The sequence below is a fragment of the Pristis pectinata genome, chromosome 38, assembly GCF_009764475.1.
Source record: "Pristis pectinata isolate sPriPec2 chromosome 38, sPriPec2.1.pri, whole genome shotgun sequence".
NCBI classification, from domain to species: domain Eukaryota; kingdom Metazoa; phylum Chordata; class Chondrichthyes; order Rhinopristiformes; family Pristidae; genus Pristis; species Pristis pectinata.
The window spans coordinates 5,048,511-5,065,568 of NC_067441.1; the positions used below are offsets into that span (position 1 = coordinate 5,048,511).

The following is a 17,058-nucleotide window of genomic DNA, read 5'->3' on the forward strand; positions in this document are numbered from 1 at the left end:
AAGGCAGAATGACAGTTGTTACCTCTTTCACCATCTTCACAGTGCTTCTGTGTGCTCCCGATGCACGACTGTGAGGTTCTCAATACCATCCCCAACACTCCTCCTCCACTTTGAGCAGTCACGGGCCAGAGGTTTCCTGGAGTCAGTGGGGATGCTGCAGTCTTTCAAAGAGGTTTTGAGCAAACCCCTGAATCTTCTCCTCTGTTCACATGGTAATCAGACCAGTGTGGTTTTGGGAGTCCAGTGTCAGACATGCGAATGACGTGGTCTGCCCAATGTGTGTAACTAGGGCTGGTTAGCCTGGGAGAGGACAATTATATCGGTTCACTTATGTCTCCAGTGAATCTGGAGGATTTTGCGGAGACAGCAGGTCAATCAACACCAGTTCCAACACACAAATTAGCATGTTATTGATAACTAAACCTATCACACAGCCTACTTGGCTCCAATTGCCCATTACAACTTGAAGCCCATGAAGGACTCAATTCTTCTCCTAGCCTTCTTTGTTGCATTTCCACATTAGTACAGATATGCATCAGCCCTTTAGCAACTGCTACACTACGGGAGAAAGAGTTTGTAGAAATGAGTGATCTCACAAACTACTTAAGTCACTTCCAGCGTACAAAGTTGCTGGCATAAATGTGGGACAACAGCATTCTAATTGTACGTTGAGGGCTAATGCCCAGTGAGATTTTGATTGTTCTGCCCCACATTCTTACATTGACAGAGACTTCTCATCTTCTCAGCTGGGCCTGCTGTGAATGCAGGTTTCAAAGATAAAACAACCAATGCTTAAGCACCATCCAATCCTTACAAAATACCACGATGAAATCAAGAAATGATTAGTATTGAACTCATTACCTAAATGGGTATTTCAGTCACAGATGTCTGGCATATTTGCTAATTATTTAAACACTATTGTATCATGCTGGCAAACTCCAATTTATCTGTCAGTTATTGCTTACGTTATTGAGTGAGTAATCCGACTATTGGCAATCCAATTTGTGACTTGAAATTGGAATGGGAATACCTCTCCCGTGTCTCATGACCAAAATGTTAGATTTGCATTCATCTAGCATATTTCATACCTCAGAACACCTCAAAGCACTTTACAGCTGCTCCTGAAGCATGGTCATTTGATTTGTGAAAAATTCTGGCTCACATCAGAGTCAGGTTGTGGTTCAGAAATATCTGGACTTGATCTCTCCCTATTCCACATTTTCAACCCTCTCTGAGTAAAATTTCTGCTGAATTCTACTTGTTTTATTTGTGACCATGTTATATCGTGGTCCATGACTCCGTCTCTCATGTCGGTTGGAAACACTTTCTCAAGATCAACCCTATCAACACCATCTCTCAGCCTTCTATTTGGAGAAAGTCTTTCTGATAGGTATATACTCAGTAGCATTACAGTAAAGCATTTCTTGTCCATACTCCAGTGCCATTCCGTATTATGGGAACTTCATCGCATTCCAAAGTGTGGTGTAACCAAGGGCAATTTGCTTAGAAACTGCTTGTGTAAGAATCTATGCCATTATAATCTAAGCACAAGAAATGGTCATATCCCCCTATTTTACTTGCTACCACCCACCTCAGTCTTAGTCTTTAGTCCACATCCAAGGAAAAAGCTTCCAGGTGTGAGCCAACTCTGTCCTCACACTAGTTTTCTGTGAAGAACATGTGAGCAATCCAGTGTGAAGACTGAAATGGGCCCACATCAACTTAAAGGCATGTCATTTTTAACGTGCTTCTTGAACAATCACCTCTCCCGACAAGTTTAGCAGCACTACAATCACTCTGATCACTTTGCACTAAAGTAGACTTTGTTTTTTTTCTAATTGCATTTTTTCTTGTGAAATTGTGTATAATTTATGTTTGTTTTTTTCTTGTGAATGCTGCTTATATTATGCTATGTGCCTGTACTGCTGCTGCTGTAGGTAAGCTCTTCATTGCACCTGTGCATACGTGTACTTGTGCACATGACAATAAACTCAACTTTAAACTTTAATTAACCACCGAGACTTTGAGCCAACATCATAATGGCTTCTCATTTTATAAACTCCAAGTGGCCATTTCCAATATATATACTTACAACCAGTCAAAGCAGCTTTCACAGAGAAACTTGCATTAGAGACATCCGTCAACAAACCACTAGAGTACTTGCAGTTTATCCTTTAGTAATGACTCACTTGAGCTGAGATACCAGAAGTCCTTGGAGGACAGCAGCAGTACAGCTGGTGAATGTGGTAGTTGGGATGCTCCACGTATCTGGGCTCCATGCTCTTGGTCAGATTTTCCATGTCTCTTTTCCCCCATTTTTCTGCTGCAATTACTTACATCACTCATCTGTTACTGCTCCCTTTTGTCTTGCGCCATCATCTTCCTACTTGCTTAACCACTCTTGACTTCTGTCCTAACTCGGGCTGTCCTTTTACTCATTTTGTTACCCCTCTACCCTTTCCCTAGTTCTTTGTATAATGGGACAGCTTCTCTCCGATTACTCCCTGGTCATGTCATAGTGTGTGCCTCTATAAAATAATCTCTGTGTTCATTGCTCAAAGGACAATAAGCCCAGATTCTCAAGTCTTACCTTGTAGTTAAATCCCTCTTCCCTATGTTGGAGATGTGTGACATCCTAGTCTCTCCCACCTGTCTTTATCTAAGTTTCTTGGCCTACAGTGTATTCCTTTCTCCCTCATGTACCGTCCTGGTTTCCTCTCAAATGCATTTGTGCAGTAATCTGCCATTTCTCCTGCGAGGTCAGTAACACAGCACGGAAACAGGCCCTTCAGCCCATCGAGCATCCACTTGCATTACTCTACACTAATTCCAATTTATTCTCCACACATTCCCATCAACTCCCCCCAGATTCTGTCACTCATCTACACACCCTAGGGACAATTAATAATTGTTTTAATGTTTTTTCAAGTTTTAATTAACTAAAAAAATAAATTACTAAGAGATAATTAATCAACAATACAAAATAATAAAAACAAATAATTTAAAAAATAAAAAAGAAACAAAAAAGGCCAATTACTCTATCAAATTGCACGTCTCTGGGACGTGGGAGGAAACCGGTGCTCCTGGGGAAACCCATGCGGTCACATAGAGAATGTGCAAACTCAACAGACAGCATCTCATTCAGGATCGAACCAGGGTTACTGGAGCTGGGAAGCAGCGACTCCACTAACTATGCCATTGTGCTACCTCATTGATCTGAAAGAGTATCTATTTATCTCTCCACAGATGCAACCTGAGATGCTGGCCCTTACCCAATTTAATTTCGAACTTTCCCTTCAGGTCCATACATATACCAGACAATTGCAAATGCTCATCACTTTTTCCTCGAAGACCTCACCTGCTCTCTATTCATCCATGCCACTTAATCTCTTAAATTGTCAGCGAGAATCACTTCCTAACTTTCTCTGCACAGATGTTAACTTGAAATGCTCATTCACTCATACATCAGGAGGCCATTTGGCCATTGAACTTATGCCAGCTCTGAGAGAGGGAGGGAGGGAGAGGGAGAGAGAGAGGGAGAGAGAGGGGGGGGGGGGGGGGGGAGAGAGAGAGAGGAGGAGAGGAGAGAGAGAGGAGGGAGGGAGGGAGGGAGGGAGGGAGGGAGGGAGGGAGGGAGGGAGGGAGGGAGATCCAATTCGACCCAATGCTTTCCGGTCAAAATTCACTTGGTCCCAACATTCTGCCAGTCCTTTTTCTTTATGACTTTGTTTTCTCTGTGTTTTAAATTCATTTTGGGAATCTACGGCACGGTAGTGTAGCAGTTAGCGTAACACTACTACAGCGCTGGCGACCTGGGTTCAATTCCGGCCACTGCCTGTAAGGAGCTTGCACATTCTCCCCGTGTCTGCGTGGATTTATTCCGGGTGCTCCGGTTTCCTCCCATATTCCAAAGACGTACGGGTTAGGAAGTTGTGGGCACGCTATGTTGGCGCCAGAAGCGTGGCAACACTTGCGGGCTGCCCCAGAACATTACACACAAAAGATGCATTTCACTGTGTGTTTCAATGTACATGTGACTAATAAAGATATCTCATCTAGACAACAGTGGCAAGGCTGGTGTTTGTTAACCTCTAGAAGGTGGCGGTGAGCCATCTTCTTGAACCACTGTAGTCCTTCTGGTCAACATGCACTCAGTGTTATCGAGGAAGAAATTCCAGGATTTATATGCTGCGGTGATGAAGAAATGGGGAGATATTTCCAAGTCAGGATGATGTACAACTGGGGAGGTAAATCTGCAGGTGGTGGTGTTCCCCTGCACCTAGTGCCCTTGTCCTTCTTGATGGTAGAGGTTGTGGGCTTTGGAGCTGCTGCCAGAGTAACCTCGGTGAGTAACTGCAGTTCATTTTGTAGCTGGTGCACACTGCAGCCACAGTATGCAGGTGGTGGAGGGAATGAATGTTTTGGCCCATTAATGAGGTGCCATTCAAACAGGCTGCTTTATCCTCGACAATATAAGATTATTGTATTACACTCATCCAGGCAACTGGAAGGTTCTCTACTATTCCTGCCTTGCAGATGCTGAAAAGCACTTTAGGTGTCAGGAGGTGAGTCACTCACTGTGAGAAACCTGCTTTTATAACCATGGTTTTTATGTGGCTGGACCAGTTGAGTTTTTGGTCAATGGTGACCACCCCAGGAGACATGGTGGAAGTTTCAGCAATGATACCACCATTGAATGTCGTGCATTTCTGTGATGCAGATGTTATTTTATCCAGGCTTTGCATGGACTGATAAGTGCCAACATTTTCTTTTCCAAGTTTACTTCGAAACCCATTACGGATTCTGCTTTTGTCACTGTTTCTCAAGGGGCAACCTCGGGGCATTAAAAAATTCACCTACTTTTTCCCTCAGTTTCAAGGGGATGATCTTAGGTTTACGGCCATCGATTACCAACTCCGCAACCTTGAACAAATCTGAAGAATTTTATTAGAACCCACAGTTCGAATGAAAAGCAGCCCTCATTCCTTGTGTATTGCATCCGTGGTATCATCGTTAGGAAGTTCTGTGCTTTAGGTTCATCGGTAGAGTGGCAACAATACTGGACTAGAGGCCAGAGTATTGGACCATTGATCCAGAGATGTGGCTTTGAACACAGCATAACAGTTGGGGAATTTATACTGAAATAATTAAGTATATCTGGAATCACTCACAGCAACAACAGAACTACCAGCCTGTCATGGAAACCCATCTGGTTCACTAATTCTGTTAAGGAAGGAAAACAGCCATTCTAACCAATTGTGGCCCATGGGGCTATAGGTCAACGTCCCCTGCACGTGTTGGCCTGCGTCCTAGGGTCTTAAAGGAAATGGCTGTGGAGATATGGATGTGTTGGTTGCAATTTACCAAGTTCACTAGATTGTAGTGAGGTCCCAGCAGTTTGGAAATCCACAAATTACCAGCACTATTCAAGAATAGAGGGAGACAGAAAGCATGTTCCTGAGATGTGGTGCCCAGAATGAAATGGATAGGCTCACCAGACAGTTGTAAAGGTTTAGAAAAACTTCCAATGGTTGTATGCTACACTACTATCCACTGTTAGGCAAAAGAACACTATAAGTAACGTAAAATAATTTTCTTACCAGTTGATTCCTCTCAGAATAAGTGCGGGGAAGCTGGTAGGTCACTGCAACATCGCAACAGATCCCGAATGTGAACTTTGCTTCAAGACACAAACCTCCAGGGTTACTAGACAGCGACAGTTGCCCAGTGAGCACAAGGCAAACCGTAGTAGAGCTGGGACCATCCTGCCGAGTTAGAAATTGCCCACATAACTCACCTTTAGGCTTCTTTAACCTACAGAGTCAGAGAAAACTGTTTCATCCTTTAATGCAGCATTAGTTAGTACAACAGCCCTCTGAAACTCGGGCAATGAGTAAGCAAGGCACTAGGAAAACAGTTTAAATGCACTCTTTATTTTCAGTACAATAAGAATTCAGTAAATAGAGATTATAATATTCCAAACTTCAAATGGGAACATCAAGGCCACCCCATTCATTAGTAAGCCTTTAAGGGAACATTTGGAACCGCCCAGTAGAGCCACAGTCTTAATGAAGCCTGTGCTGTGATCAGTCCTCCCCTCCCACACTCTCAATAGCTTTCACTTCTGTTTATTCACCGTATCAGATGAAGCCACAGATGGTAATTTATCAAATGAGTTGGTGTCTGGGCAAACATTTCCATCAAGCTACATTAAAAACAAAATTGGACTGGATTTTGTGCTCTCTCAAACTGAGGGATGTGATTCCTAATTTAAGCAGGTTTTATAAAGGGTCAATACAACATAACTGTATTCCACATTGTCCTATCAAAGACTCCCAGGGCAAGTACAACATGGGTTAGATACAGAGTAAAGCTCCCTCTGCACTGTTCTGTCACACATTCCTATGGCAAGAGAAGGTTAGGTTAGATATAGAGTAAAGCTCCTTCTGCACTCTCTCTTCAAATACTCCATGGGCAGGCACCGCAAAGGTTCGATAATAAAGTAAAGCTCACACCACACTGTCCTGGACACTCCCAGGGCAGGGCCAGCACTGGTTAGCTGTACAGAAAGGCTCCCTCTATACCGTCCCATCAAACAGAAGTGGCGTTACAGCGCGGATTACGTACAGCGCAGATTATATACAGACAAACTTCTCCCTACAATAACCTGTCTGGCGTTCCCAGTGCGAATTTTACCATCGGTTACACACAGAGTCAACACATTCCTTGCACGAGCCAACAGTTACACTTCCCCGTACCAGCTTCTCACACTCCACAGGCACATTACAAACTTGCTTCTGCTGACACTAACAATTACATCACAAGATAGCTCCAATTCTTGTCAAAAAGTTGATGGACTTTAAGGAGGCAAATAGCACGAGGACCTAAGTTCATACTCTGCCTTGTTTTGGAAGTAACTTTTCCACTGTCACCTACTTGAATAAGATTGTTGGTTCGGGGAGAAACTTGATGTAAAGTCACATGTAACCTGATCGCAACTGAAAGTACGCAGCAGCGAGACCAGACCTGCTAAGGCAAAATAACAGACTAACCCATCAGTCAGCCTCTTTAATCCATACTATCAAAGCTGCTGTGCATTTTCTATATTTTATATTTTCACCCACTGCAAATCATTGTCACAACCCAGTTTAATTTATCCACTACCAATTTTTCCTGAATTTAAATTCCTTGTTAATAAACTAAGACGGTTCATAACACATTCACCAACTTCCATAAACATCAATTGAGTACAGCAAAAAGCATTTTAAAACATACAACACCCTCATAATTGCGATCGATTTATTGGATATTATTAAAATGGCTCTTGTGCTCCTTACTTTGTGGAGCCAGAGGCTCCTTTTCAGGGTACAGTACCACAGGTGCTGAGTGCTCTCAGGGACCTAGTGCCTGTGCGCCCCCCCCCAGAGCCAGCATCAGTAGACTTTCACTGATGCTGTCTTTGCCCAACATCCACAGATCCCCCGTTTTACGACAAGGATCAGAGGATGGCTGATTTTCACATCCTTATTAAACTGAACAATTGATTTCAGTGGCAGGACCGAGGGCTGGATGTTTATGCTCCAGAATGTTATAGAGGCTACCTTGGAGTTTTAAACTCCTCCTCTTCCAAGGACATGTTCAGCTTGCAGAACTGCTCGACCTACCTAAGACCCAAAATGTAGACTGTGGCTAGTTAGAAGGACCGCCATGAATACTTAGCTCGGGGCCCTAACAACTACTACCAGAGTCAGATTTAAGTGCAATGTCTAACCCATTTTCAACGTGAATTGCTGCAGCAAAAATAATGTAGATCATAAATTCCTCAAAAAAAAGCTGGCCAGCATGGTCGAGCAAATAAACTTCCTGGACTCCAAAGGCTGTGCCGACACTTTGGGAGAGTGGCAGATGGAGTTGGAAAGGAACAGTCTGACTCGCAGGATCATCAGTGAAACAGGTTGGGATGGTCCTGTGGGAATGGGTTGACGACTCTTGGCACCATTATGGCACTAAATGTGTACTAACTCTGGCTTCACTTGGCACTAGGTTAACATGTTTAAGATGGATCCTTTCTGAATATAAGAAAACACTTGCAGCTGGTAACCAGCATCCTAAAATCACTTGCTGCAGAGTTAACACTGCTGTGGTTTTTGTCTTGTATCCCCAGGTAATGAGACAACATCCCATTATTTCTCCCCCTCCTTCCTTCATGCAGAATCTCCTGTTCTCTCCTCTGGATGCCTCACTGGTGCTATTTTTCTTCTCTTGTACAAAGGATTTCAGTCTAACCCAACTGCAAGGGTGTGCAAACAGCAGCATCTATGTAAGTTGTGTGATACCCTCAGCCATACTATATTACTCTATCCTGTCCTTCCAAACTTGCCTCTAAGCTACTTAAGCGCCGGGAAGAGGTACGGGTTGTCTGCACTAGTGAGTGAGAAGCACCCGTGGGAATGAATCACAACTGTCCACAGTAAGTGCCACAAATGGCAGTGTACCAGACAGTACTAATTTCTTCACCCTACATTTGTTCTGAGTCACTAAATAAGGTCAGAAACTGCCTGCTGTTTAACAGAATCCAGGCATCTCTTGCCTAAACCCAAAGCCTTTGTGGCACAGTGTACTCAGCTACCACCGTGGCAACGTCTTCATCAAAATCGTGATTAAGGAGCATTGGGAGCACGTGAAAATGTCTGCATGTGATCTAGATGCCTTAAAGCTGGTGTCTGGCCACCATCAGTCCCACTAATCACAAGGCTCATTTCTACCACTTCTCTCCCAAGTCTGTGCACTATGAGTATCTTGAAATGTGACTGGACAGCCCAGAATCTGGTATCGATTTACAGTTCTGCATTTTAAAAATGATTTCAAATGAGACTCATGTGAAGAACTCTCTTTAAAAAAATGTTGCACGTTATTTATCTCTAATATGTTCAAAATCTAACATGAAGAATCTAACATTGAAGAACTTCCTCTTCAAAAGATTTAAGTTATAGGTCCAATTTTTGATAACTTTGTGTCAACAATGAGCTATCAGAACCGAGGTTTCCAAGTAGTGGAAGCCTCCCTCTCTACCTGCCAGTATTAGGTTTTAAATTATAAAAATAACCCCTTTGCTTCTGAAGCACCTTCTCTTGAAGCTGCTTAAAGTTCTCAATATTCTGAACTTTTAGATTTTCCTTGGCTGATGGTTATCGTCATATAGACTTTTGAGTGCAGCACGCCTTTCATTTTCTATATACATAATAGGATTTATAACGTACCAAGTCATAGCAAATACTTAACAGCACTTTAGTAACTCAAGCACATCTCAGATCTGATCAACAACAAAATACACCTCTGTAGCAAACCACATTACAGTAGCAAGAGCTTACCGTAAATCCTATCCTTCCTACCTCTAACTTTCAAAATCCTTCTAATCAAGTATCTCTTCGACCATTTGCTCACCTACCCTACCATCTCTCCTACCTCCTGCTCACTGTCTAAAATTCTTCAGAGGGCCAGTTCTCAAACGGAGAGGTGTTAAGTAACTTGCAGCTCAGTCATCGCCAAGAAGCAGGGGGTGGAAGGTGCGACACCATAAGAAAAAAAAGGAAATGAGAGTTAGCAGAACAAAGGAGAATTTAAAACTTTGTTTTTAAAATGGAGGCTAATGTATGGTTTTAACTTAATGTTAAAAGTGTTCAGATGATAAAAAGGTGAATACAATCATCCGGTGGAGAAAGGACGTCTCATCTAACAAGTTGTAAGACAAGTGCAACTGTGCACCCACTCCAAACTCTACAGCAGGACAAAGTGCATCGGGGTCTACACTACAGAGGTTTCGTCCAGTTCTAAACAGAACTGAATGGTAGCTGCTGTTGGTTGTGACAGTCAAAGGAAACACCTATACTGTAAAAAACTTAAAAGCTACTTAAAAAAATCCACTTTAAACTGACCTACAATTTTCACCACAACAACTTAGTAAAGAGAATATTTTGACAAGTTCTGCAATGTAAGTTCCTTTAAAGCAAATAATCCACTCCAACACCTGACACAGCATGGTTTGCAAGACAGAAAATGTTTGGCAAAATGGAGATTTTTTTTTGCCCATTTCATGGGCAGATTTGCTTTTCTTAAAGCAATTCATTGGGTTAAAGTTGAGGGACATCAATGAGGAAGGAACAGCTGGCACATGAAGTCGAACCGACCAATGCGGACGGGAGAGAAGCATACAGAATCAGGTCTGACACTCTCACCTAACCTGTCTCATCTCTCCACATCTTTGAAGCATCTCTTGATTTTCAATAAATACACAATTATCTTAAAAGTTGCATATGCCCCCTTTATTTAACAATGTGTCTCCCCACTCCACACTCCCTGCAATCTGGTTAAGTGCGAGGAAGGGGAAAAAATATGACGGAGGGAAGATGAGGGAAAAAAAGGAAGAAAAGTGAAATGGCACCAACTCGGATAACATGTCTGATGGTTGCTTGTGGAATACATACTTCCAACCTGGCCTCATTTTGTAGCTGTTCAGACCGACAGTGATCACTCTGCCTGGCTTAGTTGGGGGAGAGGGGACATGTTAATTGCAAGCTTCAGTTTAGCGACCCATCAACCCTTCAACAGTGTAAAGACCTCATAGCCAAATGGTCACATTGCAGTCCTATGAAAAAACCAACCAGATACCCAATACTTTTAGCTCAGCCAATTATGAATACACTATTCTGCTGGAAACATCCCATCACAGAGAGATTCTCTCTTCCTCAACTACCTTAGGTAAACCAAGAACAGTACTTAGTGTTTCATGAATCAGTTCTTCAGAGATGCTCTGCTCATCATTCCAGAAGTATTGGCATTTTTGTTTCACTCCCTGAAAAAAAGTATTCTGTTTCACTAAATTCCAACACCCCCCTCCCCCCACATGCCCCGGGAACGCCAGGTATAGAGTCATTCAGAAAAACAAGCTGGAATCGACTGGAATGACGTGCGAAGTGTGGAACGTGTGGTGACTTTTACTCTTTTGTTATAACTTTTGAGTCTTTGCCTATTTTTTCTTGAAGAAGCTGAATCTCTTTTCTCGATCTTTTTCCTTGCCGTCCTTGTCCCTTCGCAGGGTGACGGTTTCACCGCTGTTGGGCGATATGGGGGGCATCGTCATGGCACGGGTAAGGCCCTGGGGAGTGATGGGGTGGCGGTCCTCTTGACTGGTGGAGATCGACCTGGTGATTGCATCGATCCAGCTGCTCATTTCAGCCTGCAAAGCACACCCTTGTAAGTAAATAAACCCAATTATACTTCTTCCAATTCAGTCTTCCCCAACTCTCAGGAAGTGAAAAGAGAAGACTAAATGATCACATGGCAAAAGATCCTATGCAATTAGAAGCACCAAATCCAACTCATTCACGGGCCTCCACACCCCCGTGATTTGATTCGGATCAGCCAGTTCACCATGTAAAGGGAATTAGAACCATAGAACAGTACAGCACAATACAGGCCCTACGGCCCACCACGTTGTGCCGACCTTTAAACCACGCCTAAGACTATCTAACCCCTTCCTCCCACATATCCCCCTACTTTAAATTCCTCCATGTGCTTATCTAACAATCTCTTGAATTTGACCAATGTACCTGCCTCCACCACCGCCCCAGGCAGCGCATTCCATGCCCCAACCACTCTCTGGGTAAAAGACCTCCCTCTGATATCTCCCTTGAACTTCCCACTCATTACTTTAAAGCCATGCCCTCTTGTATTGAGCATTGGTGCCCTGAGAACGAAGCGCTGGCTGTCTACTCTATCTATTCCTCTTAATATTTTGTACACCTCTATCACGTCTCCCCTCATCCTCCTTCTCTCCAAAGAGTAAAGCCCTAGCTTCCTTAGTCTCTTCTCATAATCCATACTCTCCAAACCAGGCAGCATCCTGGTAAATCTCCTCTGCACCCTTTCCAACACTTCTACATCCTTCCTATAATGAGGCGACCAGAACTGGACACAGTACTCCAAGTGTGGTCTAACCAAAGTTTTGTAGAGCTGCATCATTACCTCGCGGCTCTTAAACTCGATCCCACGACTTATGAAAGCTAACATCATGGAGTGTCCTGATCTATACAGCTTATTGCAAGAACCAGGAGATTCAGTCACCCATAGAGCTACCAGAAGAGACTGGCATCAAAACTTGTGCCCAATACCCCTCAGACACAGGGGTACTGACTATGACATGTCAACTGTACAGCTGCAGCAATGATTTCTTTACATGACACCAGTGCCTCAGCCCTGAGAAGAGCTTCATTAAGTACACTTCTAGTGCCAGCTTTGGGTTTGTCTTATATATTCATTCACGGGATGTAAAAACAAATCCACATCAGAATCTCAAATGATGCTAAATATTGGTTAGCATCACCAAACCTTGATAGATTTCACCCAAATTTCAGCTACAATCTCTACCTAAAAGGTCTCCAGCAGTCAGAAGAGACTTTTCTTCCATTATTATGCATTCGATTTGTGCCCTGGATCGAGATCTACTGCCCACCCAATCTTAAAGAGATGCCAAATCTTCTACTTTCCAGGAATATCTGTATGCAACATATGCACATTCAACATGACAGGGCTGGATCTCCCACTACCTTCCAGCATTACTGCGCATTCGGCAGACTCTGGGTTAAGTCACTGCCACAGTTTCCATCATAGGGCAAGTGCTTGTCACTTACCTCATCCTTGGCCTGGAACAGGAACTCCTTTCCTTCGCTGAGTCTGGGATCAAAAATAAATTTATTCAGTAATCACTGCAGCTCATGCACAGGCAATATCACGTTTCCATTCAGTTTAATCAAAGCTTTCACCCCTAAGCACAACTTTGGCCGATACTTTGATGTTGCATTTCAGTTTGCTCGGAGTTTAATATCAAAGGTAGCAACAGCCTGGCAAGTCTAGAGGTTTTTTTATCCGATTACTATTTTGACATTTTGTGTTCCTCATGACACTTAACCAGTAAATAATTAACCTTAAATAATTAAATGGAAAAAAGGCAATTTCAATGGAATTAGGGGAAAGATTAGTTGCCAACATAATGGGAATCCAGAAGCGTTCTACAGACACGCAAATAGTGTACATGGAAGAGTACAGCCTATTAAGGATAACAAAGGGAACGTATATCAATGCTGAGGGCAGTGTTAAGGTATTTTCTGATACTTTTCTCTCATGAGACTTAACCATTAAGTAACTAACCTTAAATGATTAATTGAAGGCCAGTTTCAATAATGTGAGTGGATCAGGCCAGGGGTAAACTGGAATCAAAGGTTGAAAGGCAAAACTAGAGAAGAATAATGAGCTGCCTTTAAGGAAGAGACGGTTCTGGAATATGTGAGGCAAAAAAAAACCACTAGTGGCAAGTGTCAGATTTTAAATACCAACAAAAACAAAACTGATTAGGAAAGAATTGGAGGGGAAGTAGAAATGAAGAGAGGCAAAGAAAGTTTGAGAGAAAAGATTAGCTGCCAACATATATGGGAATCCAAAAGTGTTCTATAAGTACATACACTGTCAATGGTAGTGCACGAAAGAATGGAGCATTTAATGACAAAATGGGAGCTTGCACGTGGATGCCAAGGTATTAAATAAATAATTTGCTTCTGTCTTTACCAGGGAAGAGGGTGATTCCAATGAACAAAGAGATAGTCGAGACACTGTATACAGTAAAAATTGAAAGATATTAGAAATGTTGGCTGAACTTAAAGTAGGTAAATTACCAAACTGATGGAATGCATCCTAAGGTTTTGAGGGAAGGATGGAAGGAAATTGATCACAATCTTTTGATGCTCTTTGGATGTGGGGGTGGTGCTATAGTACTGTAGGGTGGTGAATCTTACACACTTGCTCAAAAAAGGATAAACCCAGCAACTATAGCCAAACAGTTTAAGCTCAGTGGTGGGAAAAAATTCAGAAACTCAACAGGAGGAAAATGTAATAATGAAAACAAGGCAGCATGAATTTGTTAAGGGGAAATTATGTTTAACCAACATTGGACACAGAACAGTACAGCACAGGAACAGGCGCCTCAGCCCACTGTGTTGTGCTGAACTAACTAAGCTAATGATGCCTAATCCTTTCTGTACATGGTCTGTACCAATTTGATATAATTTTTTGAAGAAATTGTGGATAGAGTTGATGAGGTAATGCAGTCAATGTGGTGTACACAGGCTTCCTGAAGGCTTTTGATAGGGTGTCGCACAACAGGTATATTACCGAAGTTGAAGCGTGTGACATAAAAGGGACATTGATAGTATGGAAAAAAATTGGTGAAGTAACAGACAACAGAGGGTCATGGTAAATGATTGTTTCTTGGACTGAAGGAAAGTGAATATGGAATTCCCCAGGGATTAGTGTTGGGGCATTACTGTTTTTTGATCTATATTCATGACTTGGACTTGGTAATGCAAATCACAATTTTTACATTTGCGAGTGACACAAAACCTGGCAGTGTTGTGAACTTTGAAGAGGATAGTGATATATTGCAGTGAGATATAAACAGGCTGGCTGAATGGGCAGACAAATGGCAGATGAAGTTTAATACGGAGGATAATGAAGTGATGCATTTTGGTCGAAAGAATGAGGAGAGGCAGTATAGAATAAAGGATGCCATTCCAAAAGGGGTGCATGAACAGAAGGACAAGGGCTATGGGCGCACAAGTTATTGGAAATTGAAAAGGTAGTCAATAAAGCATTCACAATTCTGTGCTTTATCAACAGAAGCATTGAATAAAAAACGCAGAGAAGTCACCCTGAAATTTTAGAAAACAAAACCGATCCAACCTCTGGTGGAGTTTTATGTTCAATTCTGGCTGCCTTATTATAGGAAGGATGCGAAGGCATTACAGAGTCCAGGAAAGATCTACAAGAATGGTTCTGGGATGAGGGGAGATTTGACAGAAAAGGAAAAGGGGGACGGACATAGTGAATAATGGGAGGTTGTTCTCCTTAGTGAAGCGTCAAGGACTAATGGCCGCAGATATATAATAAGGAATTATATAATAAGGGGGAATTAATAGTGACACGAGTGGTGTGCAGTTGTAATCTGTAATAAATATGGGTCAAACAATCTCCTTCTGTGCTACAACCATTCTACTTTACGATGATTTCAGAACACAACAAACATAATAAAACACTGGTTAACTTTAGGTCCCAGTTGGAACATTGTGTACAATTGTGGCCACTGCAAAAGATGCAAGGAGATTTACCAGCTTGGTGTCAGGGATGAGGGACAGTGGAGGTCTTGGATATTGAATAGATTCAATACCCTGAAGAGAAAGGACAAGGTAAGAGAGAAGCTATTTCCAATGACATGATGGTTAGCGATCCGAGGAACGCAAGTAAATCAGAAAAGGAATTAAAGAGGAGCAGGAGAGAAATGTTTTACACAGCGAGCTGTTGTGATTGGGAATGTGTTGCTTGAAAGGGCAGCCGAAGTAGATTCAGTAACAGCTTTAAAGGAGGAATTAAATGAGCATGTGGAAGGGGAAAATTTACAAGGCTGCAGGATTAATTGGATCATTTTAATGAAGAATTGTATCAGGAACAATGAGCCAAATGGTCTCCATCTGTGCTGTGCCATAGTGCCGTTTCATTTTACGGAAACAATAAAGTGAAGGGAAACTTCAATCTGACCGGTACGATGCCATAAGGCTGTAACGATTGAACAATTTTGCGATAAGGCTGCAATGATCGAACAATTTTGTACTCCATCTGGATGAAGACTAGAATTGGTGCAGATCTGATCTGCAATGTACTATGTTATTTTAATGCACGTTACAGGAAGACACTCATATTTAATGAGTTTTAGGTACAGTGTACTGCAGTGCAATATTAAGAGAAAGGAGGACTGCACAATGGAGACAATGGATAACATGACCCTTACCTAAGTTTGAAGACACTTTTCCTCTTCTTATAATCATGTGCCACCTCACACACAGCATCTGTCAGGCTGACTGGAACCTCTCCGTGGTATGGAATTCCACTGTTGGCATTCTTGGAATCCTTATAAAAGCCAAGGCTCCTATTCCTCAGGACACAGTACACATTCTGCCATGACCTGAGGTAGAAAAATTGCAGCAGAGTTAGCTTGATGGCTTCATATGTATTGGAGCATTATAAATCAAGTTAGAGAGGTCCTTGTCTGCAGCAATTACAAGTTAATGAGTTAATACGCCCTGTGTGCCCACTGGAAAAAGGAGGAGAATTCCTTACAACGTGGACACTGGCTCGGAAAATCATAATGTGGTATCTGTATGGGTGGAGTTGAGAAACACCAAGAGGCTGAAAATGTTGTCAAAAGGCCCTCTAAGAGCAACAGTGATGTAGGGGGTGGAATTAAACATGAAATTAGAGAAGCCTGCAACTATAATGCAACTGTAATCATGGGCGACTTTAATCTACATATAGATTGATCAAACTAAATTCATAATATACTGTAGAGGAGGAACTTCTGGAGTGTGGATGTGGTTTTTTTTTAAAGACTGAAATGTTGAGGAACCAACCGGAGGACAAGTTATCCTAGACTGGGTATTATGCAATGAGAGTGAGATCATCAACAGTATTTTTGTCTGGGGTCCCTTCAGGGAGAGTGACCACAACGTGATAGGATTCTTCATTAAGATGGAGAGTGAAGTAGTGGAATCAGAAACTAGGGTTATTGAACCTGGGCGAGATAAACAACAAAGCTATGAGGTGCGAGTTGGCTGTTATAGATTTGAGAATGTTACTGAATAGGTTGACGGTGGACATGTGATTGAATAATGTGTAAGTGAATTATAACAATTATTCATTCTCTTCTGGCACAAACATAAATAGGGAAACATGGCTTACAAAGGAAATTATGGGCAGCGTTAGATCCAAAGAGGAGAAATATAGAAGTTCCAATAAAAGCAGCAGACCCGAGGATTGGAAGCAGGTTAGAAGTCAGCAAAGAAAAATGGAAAGATAATTAAGAGGAGGAAAATGGAGTATGAGAGTATACATACAGGAAACATAAAAACTGAGTTAAATCTTCTCTCTAAATAAAGAGGTTTTTACAGTGGAGAGAAA

The 17,058-nt window shown here is 42.2% G+C and overlaps 1 protein-coding gene across 5 annotated transcripts in view; it reads right to left on the bottom strand.

The window, feature by feature from the left end:
* Positions 1 to 5,913: 5,913 nt before the first annotated feature.
* Positions 5,914 to 17,058, bottom strand: part of LOC127587104 (spectrin beta chain, non-erythrocytic 1-like) — a 261,405-nt gene continuing 250,260 nt past the window's right edge. For all 5 annotated transcript variants that reach the window (XM_052045324.1, XM_052045327.1, XM_052045323.1 and 2 more), the window contains 3 exons: positions 15,893 to 16,066; positions 12,690 to 12,732; positions 5,914 to 11,236 (listed from right to left, as the gene is read on the bottom strand). In XM_052045324.1, the coding sequence (XP_051901284.1) occupies positions 11,027 to 11,236; positions 12,690 to 12,732; positions 15,893 to 16,066 (427 nt within the window). In that variant the 3' untranslated portion in view covers positions 5,914 to 11,026. The remainder of the gene's footprint in view (positions 11,237 to 12,689; positions 12,733 to 15,892; positions 16,067 to 17,058) is intronic.